This window comes from Amphiura filiformis, chromosome 7 (assembly GCF_039555335.1).
Source record: "Amphiura filiformis chromosome 7, Afil_fr2py, whole genome shotgun sequence".
Lineage (NCBI taxonomy): Eukaryota > Metazoa > Echinodermata > Ophiuroidea > Amphilepidida > Amphiuridae > Amphiura > Amphiura filiformis.
Genome location: NC_092634.1, coordinates 40,863,096 through 40,879,931, shown reverse-complemented (window position 1 = coordinate 40,879,931; position 16,836 = coordinate 40,863,096). Strand labels below are relative to the sequence as shown.

General features: G+C 35.8%; 1 protein-coding gene across 1 annotated transcript in view; it reads left to right on the top strand.

Moving 5' to 3' along the window:
* LOC140157178 (aminopeptidase N-like) overlaps nt 1-16,836 on the top strand; it is a 92,636-nt gene that overhangs the window by 71,847 nt on the left and 3,953 nt on the right. Inside the window, exons 5-14 of the mRNA XM_072180281.1 lie at nt 5,638-5,792; nt 6,657-6,770; nt 8,982-9,116; nt 9,980-10,045; nt 10,328-10,393; nt 11,441-11,625; nt 12,012-12,178; nt 12,319-12,452; nt 13,476-13,679; nt 16,353-16,426. Coding sequence (XP_072036382.1) covers nt 5,638-5,792; nt 6,657-6,770; nt 8,982-9,116; nt 9,980-10,045; nt 10,328-10,393; nt 11,441-11,625; nt 12,012-12,178; nt 12,319-12,452; nt 13,476-13,679; nt 16,353-16,426 — 1,300 coding nt within the window. The remainder of the gene's footprint in view (nt 1-5,637; nt 5,793-6,656; nt 6,771-8,981; nt 9,117-9,979; nt 10,046-10,327; nt 10,394-11,440; nt 11,626-12,011; nt 12,179-12,318; nt 12,453-13,475; nt 13,680-16,352; nt 16,427-16,836) is intronic.

Below are 16,836 nucleotides of genomic sequence, written 5' to 3'. Positions count from 1 at the left end.
CAATTCTAGATGTGTTTTTGACAAAATGATTCGAAATACCACCCACACTCTACAACTACAATATGGTTAAGTTTTCAACACAAATTGTAATTCATCAATGAGATATGCGATTTAAGGGCTGGGGTATGAACGTTTGGACAGTATTTATTTTGGGACATCAGAGCACATCAGACATATCGAATTGCATTCTGAATACGAAGAATGTCATTCTGATATCAAATAATTTTAATTTTTGAAATTCGCAATTTAATACACATTTTATGGCAAATCATTAAAATTGATATTTTTGATATTTAACAGTACTTGAAGTAAACTTTATAAATCTGATGATTTATACTTAAAGTGTATGTAGGTGGGATGAAAAGCCGACGATCAATTGCAAATTTTGACCTTTCGTATTGAAGATATGGATTTTTTTCCCAAAACACCCAAAAAAAATAGGTCTTTTGGGGCAAAAATCCATATCTTCAATATGAAAAGTCAAAATTTTCAATTGACCGTCGGCTTTTCCTCCCTGCTACATACACTTTAAGAGTATATCATTAGATTTATATAATTTACTTCGAGGACTGTTATATATCAAAATTTGAAAAATATCAAATTTTTATAATTTGTCATAAAATTTGTATTATATTGTGATTTTCAAAAATGAAAATTATTTGATATCAGAAAGACATGCTTCGTATTCAGAATGCAATTCGATAGGTCTGAGGTGCTCTCATGTCCCACAAAAAATACTGTCGAAACGCAATAAACGCTCATTTTAGATCCCTTAATTTGAACCAATTTTCTGTCTTGCGTCGAACGTTGTGCTTGAATATTTCAGATGTGTTGAAATTCACCAATTTCCTTCTTGAAGGTGGTAGGCTGATAATGACATGTTCATGGTCCATTCTTTCTAAATGGTGTCAAATGCTAAATAACACATATACTAGTACTTGATGGCAAGTATGTGGCTATGGAGGAAAATCTTTTAAAAAGTCCGGATTGCATTGCCGATGATGGGTGGATGGAAAAAAGTCCGGATTTACGGCACTCCTCTGTAAGAGAGCTTCTGTACGGCAAGTATGGATCGAGAAAATTTTTGCAAAGTTGTATTTCTGGAGTTTGGATTAATAGGAAAATCTGGATTTCGAAACTTCTCTAAAGAGGGCGAACCCTTATTTTCTGTAATTTGGCGCGTTTGCATCCCGCACATAACTGTTTCAACTCTTTACGATACTGAGCATAACGAAATGCGTAAATAATTGGGTTACAGGCTGAATTTAACATAGCCATGCTGACGGCAAACTCATATAACAACCCATTGAAATCTATGTACCCTCCAAGATTGTATTGCAAGAATAAGAAATGATCCGTCGACCAGCAGATAACATAAACAGCAAACACTGTAATGAGCGTAGTGGTGACATTGTGCGTTTGTTTCGATGTATTGGATGCTGTGGATGTCGAGGTAGACTGTGTAGGCCTACCATTACCCGCAGGACCATTTCTTTTGTTTTGAGGATCTTCCGCATTTTCTGTATTTGTGGTAAGACTAGTGGTTGCTGCAGACATGGCAGACACAGTAGGTATTTCTGTTTTCTTCCGGCGTTTTCCGCGTTTCTGTAAGTTAAACGCGATACGGATAAAACAATAACCCATGATAATGCATAGGATGAAGAACTCCCAGAAAAAGATCAGTACCCCAATTGCGGTTTTAAATTTCGGTGCTTTTTCATACCAAGAAGGGTAGCCACATGTTATGATCGCATAGGTGACTTGCATCATTGGGCCAAATACCCATGTAAGAATAGCAAGGGCGAGAACTGTCCCGCGCGAAAAGTTGTTAGCGTACGAAATAGGGTGTTACACGGCAATGTACCTTTCCAAAGATATAGCCAGTAGGTTAAATGTGGAAACCGAGAATAGGAAAAACAAAATTTTGAAACAGTACAGTACAGGTAACCAACAAATGGATTCGTCGGCACTGCAGTACGGAATATGTTCGTGAAAGTCAAGACCACAAGAGCTAGCGATGCCGAAAGATCGACAATAGCTTGCGTAACAATTAGGATGTTTACCTTTTGTTGTTTCAAGCGCACGGTAACGAGGCACACGGTAAAGTTACCAATCAACCCAACCAAGCCAATGATGATTTTTATAGAGGCAAATACTTTCTCTCCGGTTGTATCAGGTTCTGGATCAAGTGTTTTATCCGATTTCAGATCTTCGCTTGAGTTGGTTATAGCCTCCATGCTAGTAAATACACGGTGTCTTATATGCAGGTATCGCATGCGAACCCAGCAAACACAAAAACGTTTTTAAAACGTTTTAAATAAGTTATATTTTGGCTTTTGGTTTAGGTAAAAACGTTTTAATAACATTAAAATGTCGGGTTATATAAAGGTCATGAAATCGTTTTAAAACGTTTTGTATGGAAACACACTACAGCAATATTTTTAAAATGTTTTCGAAATGTCATTATAAACTATTTTTGCAACCATTTTTGGCCAAATATTTTGTCAACACTTAAATAACATTATGTTAAAACATTTGCACCCAGCAAACACAGTAATGTTCTTAAAATGTTTTTTACAAAACTTTTTAATAACATTTAAATGTCGGGTTATATAAAGGTCGTGAAAAGATTTTTAAAACGTTATTGTAAATATTTTGGACAAACATTTTGTGCAAAATATTTTTTCAACCCCAAAATAACATTCTTTTTAGAATGATTTGAACCAAGTTTTCAAAAATGTTTTTGGAATGTTCTTAAAACGTTTTTATACCCTTTATATAACCCGACATTTAAATGTTTTCTGTAAAACATTTGTGTTTGCTGTGCAGTAAATTACCAAGAAATGTTATTTAATGCTATGAAAACGTTTTATACCATCAATGTACCCTTTATATAACCCGACATTTAAACGTTTTCTGACAACCTTTTATAATCTTTTGCGAATGATGTCGATAACGTTTTGTGTTTGCTGGGAATACGTTTTGATTTGTCAATATTTAGCATGTTTTCCACTAAAGAAGGAACCAAGCTGTATTAGCTTTTATCTGCTACGCAACAATGGAAATAAGAGATAAAGGCTTACTAGGTGCGCTGAGCTGACTTAATAGCTTTTCATTATAAGGAAGAAAACAAATTCAAAAACTTTCATTTTAAAATTGATATTTAATTTTATAGCTACTTATGTCGTGAGATGTCGTGGACTTCATTTCAGATAATATAAAGCAAAATAATGCTTGAATACTTTCTTATAATACGACTCGGATAAAATTTTGAACAAAAGATGTGTTTTTCTCATATATAATATCAGCTGTTTATATTAAAGAACTCGTGACTTGATTAATTCTAAAAGCAAATAACTAATATGTTTAATTCTCTCACCCCTTTACAAGACTCTCTTTCTCTCTCCTATGCTAATTTATTCATGAGCTGACGGATGTTGTATGGTGTCCATATTAATGTTTTATGAGAAAATTACTGGGTAGTCATTTTGGGAGAAGGGCGAATTGGTAACGGACAAACTGGTGAAGGACTAATTAGTATAGTTGTGTGTAAAAATGTACAAACAAGTGGTTCATTTCATTATAAAACCCGCCTGTCCACCAACTTTGTCCGCGTAGGTATTAATCCAAGTTTGTTTATTTTGGTTTTTTTATCCGAAGTGTCGTTTTTCCGAAATATTGCTTTACCGCCTTTGCGCAATACTGCAAGTAGAATGATGATTACATGTATCTGGTTATACATCTCATTCTGAAAGTAAACAAACTTTCAAAAAGTTTGAAACGAAGAAAGATTTAACCATCAAATCTTGAAACCATTATTCAAAATATTTGGTGTCGAATCTAGACGACTTCTACTAGTAAATGCGTTTGAAATAGCCATTATTGCAGTTGATTCATTGGCCAACATAGCAACTACACTACAACTTTCAATTTGATTAGAATATTACTAGAGTATAGTATGAAGAGATATATTTTCTAATTTCTGGTTTTACTTTAAAAATCTTCAGCCCGTTACATCAGTTTGCACCTCTGTTTCCACTGTTTAGTACTTAGTATACTTGCCGAGTTTGCCATCGGTAGCAACTGTCGTCAACCATTTTGGCAAGCTAAAAAGTCCTTTGAGAATCCACTTTACTAAAGCGACAGAGTAGTCAGGAATTAACACGATTATTGGGGCAATATTCTCAATTTTGAGATTCAGATATCGAGAAATCCAATACAAATGGGTCTGTAATACACATTCTACTCATTTGATGTAACTTCTGACTTTTACTCTTATCAATGTAAAACTAATTACGTTGTATTGCCAAATCCCAGAGTACACTACTTCAGTGTTATATGTGCCGTGTTCACATTGATGAATATTCATACACTCTTATATCAAAGCAGCTAATCAGAAAAGCTGTTAGAAAAGTACGAAACATGCATTGATTGTGTATATTGTGCACTCCGCGTACTACTCGCAGTGTTTCTCGCGCGTTCGCGTCGCGTAGGATTGATTCATTTTTCGGGCGGGTTGATGCATTTAGATTTGGTTCTGTTTTTCAACATTTTAGTGATAATTTGTTATATAAAAAAGTAAAAATCACGTGTTTTTTCTTCTCGTGTATGAAATAGATTAATAAACTTGTATTATTTATTGCTCGAAATTAGACAAAATAATGCACTTGTGCTGATGTTGATGCGTCTAATGCACGCCCCCCTTCGGGGCTCGTGTATTAGACGCATCAACATCAGCACGCGTGCATTATTTTGTCTTATTTCTCTCCCAATAATTAAAACGCGTTCATTAACCTATAAGCCGTATTTTAAAGCCTAAACCAAACATAATTAAATAATTGATTTAGTTGAGGAATGAATCTTGAAATTTGATAATTGAATTCATGAAATATAAGAATTGTAATTTTTTTTTTTTTAAAGAGCAGAGCGATCAATTGTCAAATTTCCGACAATACAGTTTTTCAGGGACACCCTGTAGTGCATTGTGGATTATTCTACGCAGGAAATGAATCGAGACAATATTAGCTGAGTGTGAATTGAAATGAAGTATAAATGCAAGAATCATTCAAGGGCAAACAAATCATTGCAATCGTAAGAAACGATAAAAGCTTTCAAATTGTGTATTTTTACCAATCGGCATTGTAATGGTTTGGTCATCCTTCATTCCGATATACAGACATTCGAAATTACTGTTCCCACATTAAGAATTAACCACACACTTATCATTGTAACACTAAACTAAATTGCATCCCTTGTTTTTGTTTTGTATGTTTTCCATTTGAGTGGGTGTCAATTTTACGTTGCCCGGATGCCTTGAAATAGGCCAAGGAATGGATACGGACAAATATATATTTTAACACCTACACTACCGTAATGATTCGCCTAATAGCGCCATGTACCAAAATGCATTATACATGCAATTGTGGTCGTTTGCAGGCCTCCGAAAACGAGGACGGTCCTCCTTTGCAGAGTGGTCCACGTTTAAATGTGAAATGTCATGTACGTGTCCTCGTTTGTCGGTATACACATACGCCTACCACACACCCCACGCCGAAACCCATTCACCACAAAAAATACATGCATTTTTAAAGATCATTTTATTATAGACATTCTTACAACGTATGTTGATTTCTGTAGATTTTGTGGCCGTTCCAGGTTTTCAAACCATTGCAATGGAAAATTGGGGAATGAATACTTTTGAGCAATCCAAACTTCTGTATGAAGATAATGTTACTACGTCATACGATAAGATGACAATATGCGCATGGATTGCACATGAACTTGCACATCAGGTAAGGCACAACATCTTTTTAGGTCCTATAGCAGCTTATAGCGCTATCGGTGCCCGAAGAGGTACCGATGGCACTTTTTATCGTACCCTGAACATTTGTACAGTATATTTGTTTTTTATTTAAATGAAAAGCAATAACACTATGCAAATGTTAATTATTATGCTTGATACAATTTATTATATATCCATGGAGTGATGTTAAGAGTCATCGGTACCTAACCGGGCACCGATAGTTATATAGGGCCAAATTGAACGCGATGCCTAAGGACCCCATCCTAGAAATCAGATCAAAGAGAGATTAAAAATCAGTGTTTGTACAAAAATAAACGATCAATCAAGGCGCTCTCCTATGTCGTTCAATCGGGCCCGCAACACTTTGCAATAAGGGATGAAATCAAAACTCAACCGGCGATTGACCGCCGTTTCCGTCCGATTCTGTCCGATCTATTGCTTATATATGATACTGGCTCTTGATTTTGGGTATCGAAACGTTGTCCCATGTCTTTGTGTCACATTTCTGTACCATCGATCAGGCCACAGAGGCACGACTGTAAATCAAACTTCCTGAAAATGTGCATGATGATGTACAGGGTGTATCATACTAAAGTATACATGTACAGTTTGAACAATGCCGCTAGATTAAAAAGTATGAGGTCTTTGGACAAAATTTCAGCTGTAGGAGGATAAGATGTTGATCAAGTTATCAACTGGAGAATTTTGTCCAAAGACCTCATACTTTTTTTCAAACTGCTTACTTTATTATGATACACCCTGTATATAGCGTTAAAATTTAAAGTATAAAAGTAATTAACGATGCTCCAGGATAATACAAATATTCCATTGCTTATACTTTCTTTACTTTCAGTGGTTTGGAAATCTAGTAACACTTACTTGGTGGGACGATCTGTGGCTGAATGAAGGGTTTGCTAGTTACGTTGAATATTTAGGAACTAATTATACAGAGCCAGAGTGGAATATGGTAATAATATAATATATTTCTGTTAATCTTTCATATCCCCGGGACGCATTGGGTTAAATGCGTTTTCTTTTCGAAACTGTCTCCAAACTCTATACTGTATAACATGAGCCCTAGTGGTTCCGTTATCCATACCGTATAGACCTAACATCGAAAAAGATCGGGAAACCACAGTATTTATTCAGTAAGCTAGGGGGTCAAATTGGTGCACAATGAATCATGCGGAATCATCACGTACCCTTTTGAGTGAAAATACAACGTAATTAGCCAAAATCAACATGAGTCATCATAGAAAAATATTACTACTACTTCCCCTATTTGGCACTTCACAATGTGACAGTAAAAGAAAGAAAAATGCAAGTGTTTGTCGTCTGCGGCACATTTGATTTGGTCTACGTGTGGGCTTCGCAATATAAATATCAATCTCTTGCACAAGCCATACCCAACGCTTGACCGTGTCTTTCACGCAGATTTGTGTTCAGACGTAATAAGTTGCGTTTGCGTCAGCTTCGATGACCTAGAATTTTAAACGGGGTCATTCATAACAAACTTCGATTTGAAAAGGTCTATTGGGAGAGCGGATTTAATCTCAGACAGATGTTACAAATTGAATTTAGGCTTTTTCTCAAGCCAATATGACAGCAAGTCACCGTTACAGCCGGGAATAGAACCCGGACCTTATACAGCAAAGGCAGTATACCCTAACCACTACGCTATGCTTTCGATGACGGCATTTGTTATTAAAAATGCAACGTTGTTAAAATATTAATGAAGATTTCCTATCAATCTGGATATGCCGTTCCCTTCAAACATTTCTAAGGTCGTGTTATTTTGCCCTTCTTGACTTGTTTAATCATTTGTGATTTAAGAGGGCATATCAGATCTGTTGCCTAATCTGTTATCATGTTACAGACTTGACATTTAATATGGAATATTTTTTCGCAAAATTCCGAGACTGGTCTGGTAGGGGTCTGCATAAACTGCACGGGCTAAATATTAATTGGGATGTGTCGAAAGATAATATAAAATAATTGTTTAACAGAAAATGTACTTTCTATTAGTTTACATTATGACACTCATAATGTAGTGAATTGGCCTAAAATGGCGGATTTAAGGAGACTGGATTTGATTTTTGTGGAGGTAAAATTTCTGCATTTGAGCAACATTATTCTGATATTATCAAATTAATTGAGGTTTGAGGCGATAGTTACCGAACCTAAATACCGTAAGTGTTCGTTAGAACTGATATGCACTTGTAATCTACCAGTTTTGAAAGTGGGAGGAGCTTTAAAAAATATGGCTCTTAAAAGTGGTACGCACTCAGAAAGTTTAAATGATCCCCTGGCGCCAAATGTTATAAACTTACTGTACACAAAGAAACAGCGTGGATTCATTGGACAACCAGGAATCCGTGTAGTTGTTTTTGTGCCGTAAGTTTATAACATTTGACTCCAGGGGGCCACTCAAACTTTCTGAGCACGTACCACTTTTAAGAGTTCTATTTTTAAGCTCCTCCCATGTTAAGAATGTTGGTACATTGCAAGTGTATTTCAGCTGTGATGAATGCCAATTGCTGACGAAGTTTAAGAAATATCACCTCAAAACCATATACATTTGGTAATAACAGAACAATATTGCATAAAGTCCGAAATTGTGTCCCTCACAAAGCTCAAATTCAGCTTTCCTAAATCCGCCATTTTAGGCCAATTCGCTACATTATGAGCACCACAATGTAAACTTATAGAAAGCACGTTTTCTACAAACAATTATTTGACACCATCTCCCGACACACCCTAATTGATATTTAGCCCGTGCGGTTTATGCAGACTCCGTCCAAACCAGTTTTGGAATTTTGCGAAAAAATATTCCATATTAAATGTCAAGTTTGTATATAGAGAGTGAGTTCTTTGTCAAGACCAAAGGAAACTTGAACTTGCGTTTTCTGCTGATAGTTTTACTAGTCAATATGAATCCGAAGAGAGGAGATAACACTATAAACAGATACTGGGGGACATTTTTTCTAAGTTACATATTTGATCCTTTGCTGCAGTGAACTCTGGGATGTAGAAGTTCTACTTCTGGTAAAATCAAGAAGTTCAGACAAAGTTTCTGCTGAAACTGTCATTTGCAGCAGAAAAGCGGGTTTCCTTTGTTCTTGACAAAGAACTGTAATATTATTGTATAATCATTGATAAATGATTGTTTACTTCCAAGATGGACCTGTTTATGTGGCGACACAAGTATCCAGTGCTAGTAACGGATTCCTTGCTTACATCGAGACCTATTTCTGTGCCAGTCATAACCAACAAGGATATAAGTCAACAATTTGATTTGATTTCTTATAATAAGGTAAGTAGCATATACACCATAGGACACACCTTGGTCTGGGGCGGACATTTTAAAAATGAATTTAGAAGAGCAGCAACGACATCACTTGCATTACATTCCAGATGTTAAATCTACATCATATGCAAAATTTGAGGAAATTCGCACGAGTCCGTTTTATTTTAGGGCCATTTGTCTATAACTGGTCTTTACATGTAGCCCTATGGAGAGAGTGGCCGTTGAGGGCGCTATAACCCCCATTTTAGGAACAAAAATGTGATTTTAAAAAAACGGACTCGTGCGAATTTTCTAAAATTTTCAGAGTATGTAGTATGAACATGTAGAAATATAATCAAGTTGTTGCCGTACCTGCTCTTCTCCGAAAAAATAAAAAGTCCTATACCTCAATGATAATGAAACCTAGGTGTGTACAATCCTAAAATGTTTTGCCAAATTCCTTTTACAAATTTAGCGTACTACTTACAGTGTGAAGGTAAATATTACATGATCAGAATCGAAGGTTTAAAAAATGGAACCACTTTTCTCATAATGTACAATTTCATAAACTGCCAAATGCACAGAAGTGATTTTCGTGTGCATCGATGATAGTCTAAACGGTACACTGTCAACAAATTAGGGTGTGACAGTATAATAGTTATATTGTGGATATGCCATTTTATTTATTGAAGTGCTCTTTTCAAAGCCATCATTTTTAGTAGTTATATTTTGTATGCAATGTGTAGATGAATATTATCCTGAAGAAGTCAGATACAACGTCGACTAAGTAACAGAGGTTAGTCTTTTTACTACTTATTTCAACTTTTTTAAGAACCCCTTTGGTAATAAATATCTATTTTACTATTCGGGTTTTCATTTCTATATAATAGGGTGCTTCAATTCTTCGTATGCTGTCAAACTTCCTTGGTGAAACCACATTTAGGAACGGGTTAAAGGTATGATATTTATATTTTTGAATATGTTTGATAACATTTTTATCATAAAATGCGTTTGCGAAACTTTTGCATAAGTGTAAATAAAATGGAAAGTATACCAGTGGTCGATATTCATATACATCTATGATCTGAATATCATTGTTTCGAAAGCACAAGTAGGTAAAGCATCAGTAATTGAAGTTACAAATTGTTCTGAAAGGACTCGACTAGTTTCATTGTTTGGATTTGTTGCAAGTTTCAACCTAATAACGGTATGACTATATTGTTTTCTCCTTACAACAGTTTTATCTCGAGACGTATGCATACAACAACACAGGCAAAGATGACTTGTGGGCAAAACTTAGTGAGGTATGTGTTTCACTCACTGCGTGTGATATAAGAGATTATTATAGTTATTTAGATTCTGGTATTTGAGTGTAAGATGCCCTTCATTACACCATTACACCTTCAAGGTTCTTGACAAGGGGCAGTCTTCAGTGAACGGCTCTTTTCAGAGTCATCATGTTTCATTCTTATGTACTTTGTCCTGAAGAAGTCAGAGCTACTCCTGAAAAAAACCCACTAATTGTCATTACACCTACATTACTTTTCAGAAATGAAAGTCGGTTCAAACGAAAAGAACAATGTGTAGATTATCTACACTAAAATACTACTACACACTATGTTAAACACCATTAGAACATGATGCAGTCATGTCTACAGTAGGATTCACCGCGACCTTTGCAGGACTTAAACCCCATTAAAAGCTATTAAACCAAGATAACACTCACTAAAAACAACTCAACTATGATAAATCAGATCTTCTCTGGTTAAATCCACACTACACGTGTTTCTGTTTTACCTGTGCGATATTGCAATGAGGTGGTATTATAGTTTCAGTTGGGTGAACGATTATAAAGCAATCGCAAGGTAACAATACTGGTGGGCCTTTGTTTACGAAATGAGACAATAGTCTGCATATTGTTAACCAGCATTCTTGAAAATGAGAAACATAATGGTTGTAGACTTTTGGTGTTATCTGTCGTTTACATATCCTTCCTAAAACACCAAAGTACGAATATTTCCAAACACCTAAATTAGCTAAAATTTAGGACATGTTACAAAACTATATTTTCTAGAATTTCAGAGAGTACTTTAAATATTGGCCGGTTATTTTTCACACAGTGACGTTAACTAGGCAATGCCCATATACACTGTTTGTAGAGGTCACGCGTCAATGGTGCGAGTACTGTGTATTATGTATAGGAAAAATGAACAGTAACTGCAGTATGACCTTTGTCTTGCCTTCGTTTTATCTCGATTCGGTCTCTTTGCTAAACGTCATCGTTGTCAAATAGCAGTAAGAGTTATCATCTGATCGCATTTTAAATTGTTTTCCATGCGACCTATATACAGGCAGCAATTGAAGATGGTAAGAGTAACATGGATGTAAAGAAGATCATGGACACGTGGACAATACAGATGGGTTACCCATTGGTAACTATAACAAGAGATTATGATAGAGAAGATGGTATACACTTCACAGCTACACAAGAGAGATTCTTACTTAATCCGGATAATCCTGATGCCAAAAAACAAGAGTAAGCAATAAGCATATTTGCTAATATGACAAGATGATAATGTTTTCGATGTTATTGCCCTGAATCAAATCTTTTCCCATAAAATATTTCCCTTGCTTTATGACAAAATCGATTATGTCGTTATTGATCATTGACATTGTATTAAGGCCAGATGAATAGGTTCACAGGTTGCCCCTTATCTTCGACTTTGAGCCAAAATGATACGGAATATTATAGCCCAACTTAAATACACATGATACCAACACCATGACTAAACCCCATACACCTAAACGCTCTTCTCCAAAACACTCCACACCCCATCTCAAAATAATATCCCATCTATTAAAATTACAATCATAATTCTTGAACGATTTGAATAATATTTTTCTCATACTTGTTTGCAACAGGTACCAATGGCACATTCCATTGAAGTACACCACGTCGTTTCATCCCCAATTTGAAAATCCATCTCAGGAATGGATAACACCCAGCACAGTACCAAGACATACATCATTTCTTGTAGGAGTGCCTTCTTTCCTTATGCCCAATACAGTGACACCTTCAACGAAACCAGGTTTGTACTATCGTTCAACTTGTAAAGTCTTTGTACTAAACATGTTAAAACAGTGTTATTTTATGGTATGAAAATGAAGTTACACCTTCTATGAATAATAAAAATGCTATTGTTTTTTATTTTAACTTGAATTTCCGTAGAAGAGATATCTATAAATGATACACGGAATAGCGATTGGTTATTGGCTAATGTGGAATCACGTGGTTATTATCGTGTGAATTATGACCTTTCTAACTGGGCTTTGTTGACCGACACACTGATGAAAAATCATGATGTAAGTATTTACACCTGCGATATCCTGAAGGAATATGTAAAATTAGTGTAAACAGTATGTAATGATTGTTTCGGGAACAACTCTTTTGAGAACTGAACAATTTGGCGTATTTAGGTGGCACTGGGTGTAATATGCAGTCAAAATGGTGGTGGGAATATAAATTTGTCCTAAAATGCCCAGTCATTACCTATTTGTTCGAACAATTCCATCCAGAACATATTCCATCCAGAACACTACATGGTAGCGTCCGGATACAGCTGTACTGTTATAAGCAATAAACGGGGCAAATAGCTTTTATGTTGAAACTCAGACAGTGAAGACTCGTTTGTGAGGTCAGAGTTTTAATTCGCACAAAAGGAGCAAATGTGATAATTATAGGTTAATAACTGCGCATTAGTTATTTGGAGGCATTGTGAAAAATCTAAACATTTTGCTTTTGGAACCGAGGAATATCCGAGGGGCGCAGCCCCGAGGGATATTCCGAGGTCCAAAGGCAAAAGGTTTAGATTTTTCACAATGCCCGACATATAACTGATGCAAAGTTATTAACCGAATTCATAACCGTCATTTTTAACTCATCACTCAACCAAATCTCAAGATTTTATTCTCTGAAATTTGTTGAAATAAACAATTTTTATCAAAACTTATATTTCGCCCTTCAAAAAGTCGAACAGGCTAAAACGGACTTGCGAATTACAGCACTGCGTAGTCACGCCATATGCAAATATGGTAGTTGCGTGCGCGTGAAGTGTTCCGGCGCAAGTCATTGTACCGCGTAAGCATACGCGGAGGTCATTGATGGATATCAATAACCTCCGCGCCGGTACACCGCGGTGTGCGTAAATCATCTAACGACCAATTTGATTGGGACGCACATATGGCGTGATACGCGGAGGTTATGAATGATGTGTAACTGATGACAAATGGGGTGATTAATGTATTCCAGAGATACTATCACGTTTGTTCAAACCTATTGTATGCTTGAAACATGTTGCATGGAAATACCATTTTATTTTATTGTAGGCAATACCTCCTGGAAGTCGTTCAACATTAATCAATGATGCCTTTAATCTTGCTCGTGCTGGTTATCTGGATATCGGAGTTGCACTCAATATCAGTAGATATCTCTCCAGTGAGTGGGACTTTGTTCCTTGGGCAGCTGCAGATGACGTAATGGGATTTGTGGAATCTATGCTGAGAGGTACAGAGGCTCACAACCACTTTAAGGTAGGTCATAGGAGCTAGCCGTTGATTATGTTGAAAATGTAATATGTTTCCAAATGCTAAAGAGTGAAATTTGACTAGTCAGATATTACCACGATAAAATGAAAGTTTCAGACCGATTTTCACTCTAAAAAAAGTTGTCCGTGATATCCCGCAAAAGGGATCTAGAATGAGCGTTTATGGCGTTTCGACAGTATTTTTTGTGGGTCATGAGAGCACCTCAGGCGTATCGAATTGCATTCTGAATACGAAGCATGTCTTTCTTATATCAAATAATTTTCATTTTTTGAAATTCACGATATAACATGATGCAGTCATGTCTACAGTAGAATCCATCTCGTCCTTTGCAGGACTTAAACCCCATTAAAAGCTATTAAACCAAGATAACACTCATTGAAACAGCTCAACTGATTAAATCGGATCTTCTCTGGTTGTGCACATGTGTCTGTTTTATATGTGCGGTATCGCTATGAGGTGCTATAATACAGCTTCAGTTGGGTAACTGATTATAAAGGAAACGCAAGGAAACAATGGTATGTGGACCTTTGTTCAAGAAATGAGACAATGGCCTGCTTTTTGTTAACCAGCATTCTTGAAAATGAGCAACATAATGATTGTTGACTTAACACGGTTTGGAAATAATTTCTTCATATTTTTGGTGTTATCTGTCGTTTACATATCCTTCCTAAAACACAAAAGTGCGACTATTTCCAAACACCTAAATTAGCTAAAAATTTAGGACATGTTACAATAGAATAGTTTAAATGTAGCTTGTACCTTTTTTTTGTGGCATCCTTCAGAACGGAGCGGTCCGTTACCAATATAGCTCAATATTTTCGGTCAAATCTCCATTCAATTAACACGGGGAGTTGGCTAGCTATGAGCTACCTATGCTTTGCCCTCACTCATATTCTACGAAAGTGCGACTATTTCTGAACATATAACCTAGCTGTAATTTTAGGTCATGTTAGAGAAATATATTTGCTAGAAGTTTGGAGAATAGTTTAAATATTGGCCGGTTATTTTTCACACAGTGATGTTAACTAGGCAAATGCAATATACTTCTAACATACACTATTTGTAAAGGTCGCGCGTCAATGGTGAGAGCACTGTGTATTGTGTATAGGAAAACGGACAGTAACTGCAGTATGATACACATTTTATGACAAATTATTAAAATTTGATATTTTTCAAATTTTTGATATATAACAGTTCTCGAAGTAAATTTTATAAATCTAATGATATATTCTTAAAGTGTATGTAGCTGGGAGGAAAAGCCGACGATCAATTGAAAATGTTGACCTTTTATATTGAAGATATTGATTTTTTTCCCAAAAGACCTTTTTTTTTTTTTTTTTAAAAATTCATATCTTCAATACGAAAGGTCAAAATTTTCAATTGATCGTCGGCTTTTCATCCCACCTACATACACTTTAAGTATAAATCATCAGATTTATAAAGTTTACTTCGAGTACTGTTATCAAAAATATCAATTTTTAACGATTTGCCATAAAATGTGTATTACATTGCGAATTTCAAAAAATCAAAATTATTTGATATCAGAAGGACATTCTTTGTATTCAGAATGCAATTCGATATGTCTGATCATACTGCAGTTACTGTCCGTTTTCCTATACACAATACACAGTGCTCTTTCCCATTGACGCGTGACCTCTACAAATAGCCTACGTTAAAAGTATGGGGATATGCCTAGTTAACGTCGCTGTGTGAAAAATAACCGGCCAATATTAAAAGTACTCTTCTAAAGTTCTAGAAAATATAGTTTTGTAACATGTCCTAAATTTTTAGCTAATTTAGATGTTTGGAAATATGCGTACTTTGGTGTTTTAGTTAATGTTATAGGTAATAGTACATTGCCTAGTTAACGTCGCTGTGTGAAAAATAACCAGCCAATATTAAAAGTACTCTTCTAAAATTCTAGACAATATAGTTTTGTAACATGTCCTAAATTTTTAGCTAATTTAGGTGTTTGGAGAGGGTCGCACTTTTGTGTTTTAGGAAGGATATGTAAACGACAGATAACACCAAAAATATGAAGAAATTATTTCCAAACCGTGTTAAGTCAACAATAATTATGTTGCTCATTTTCAAGAATGCTGGTTTACAAAAAGCAGGCCATTGTCTCATTACGTGAACAAAGGTACACATACCATTGTTTCCTTTCGTTTCCTTTATAATCGGTTACCCAACTGAAGCTATAATACCAGCTTTATTGCGATATCGCACATGTAAAACAGACACTTGTGCACAACCAGAGAAGATCCGATTTAATCAGTTGAGCTGTTTCAATGAGTGTTATCTTGGTTTAATAGCTTTTAATGGGGTTTAAGTCCTGCAAAGGTCGAGGTGAATTCTACTGTAGACATGACTGCATCATGTGTGCTCTAATGTCCCACAATAAATACTGTTCAAACGTTCATACCCCTACCCTTAAAGGCTTAGGCCTACATATAATCTTATTTCACAGCAGCATTAATTTTGAGACAATTAAATTTTCGGGAGGCGTGAAGTTTTAGCCATTTTTTTTGTATACTGTAAGTCATTTTATAAGCCAGAATGAGTATTCATGCGGAATGTATACGACAATAATTCTTCAAACACCCTGGATATAATCATTTCATTTTCATAACACTCAATTTGTCTATTAAAACACAGCAATATATGTTAAACCTGGTGACTCCGTTATACAGCCACATCGGATGGAACACACCAAATGCTTTTCTTGACAGGTGAGATCAAGTTAGGTTAGAATACACGTACTGCCGTACCATTAGACCGAAGGAATAAGGTCCTCTAAAAGTTTTTAGGAATTCTTCTTGAAATATTTTTAATTCACAAAGGAATTTCCCATGTCCTTTAATGAACAGTTTCCAAGTTTGTCATACATCCCCCAGGCCAAGGGCAATATGTAACCCAGATGAGGAGTAAAGTGCATCACTTCATTCCAGCTTTCCAGAAAGTGACCTACACCTGAGACAATTGACCTTTTCGGTAAATCCAATAAGCCTTTGCCAGTACACCTGAGATATCGTCTTGACGTTACGCCGATCTGCGCTGATGCGCACATCGTGTAGCGAACATCGTGTACTCGGAAAGGCTTATGGGATGTATCGAAAAGGTCAATTCACCTTTTCGGTAA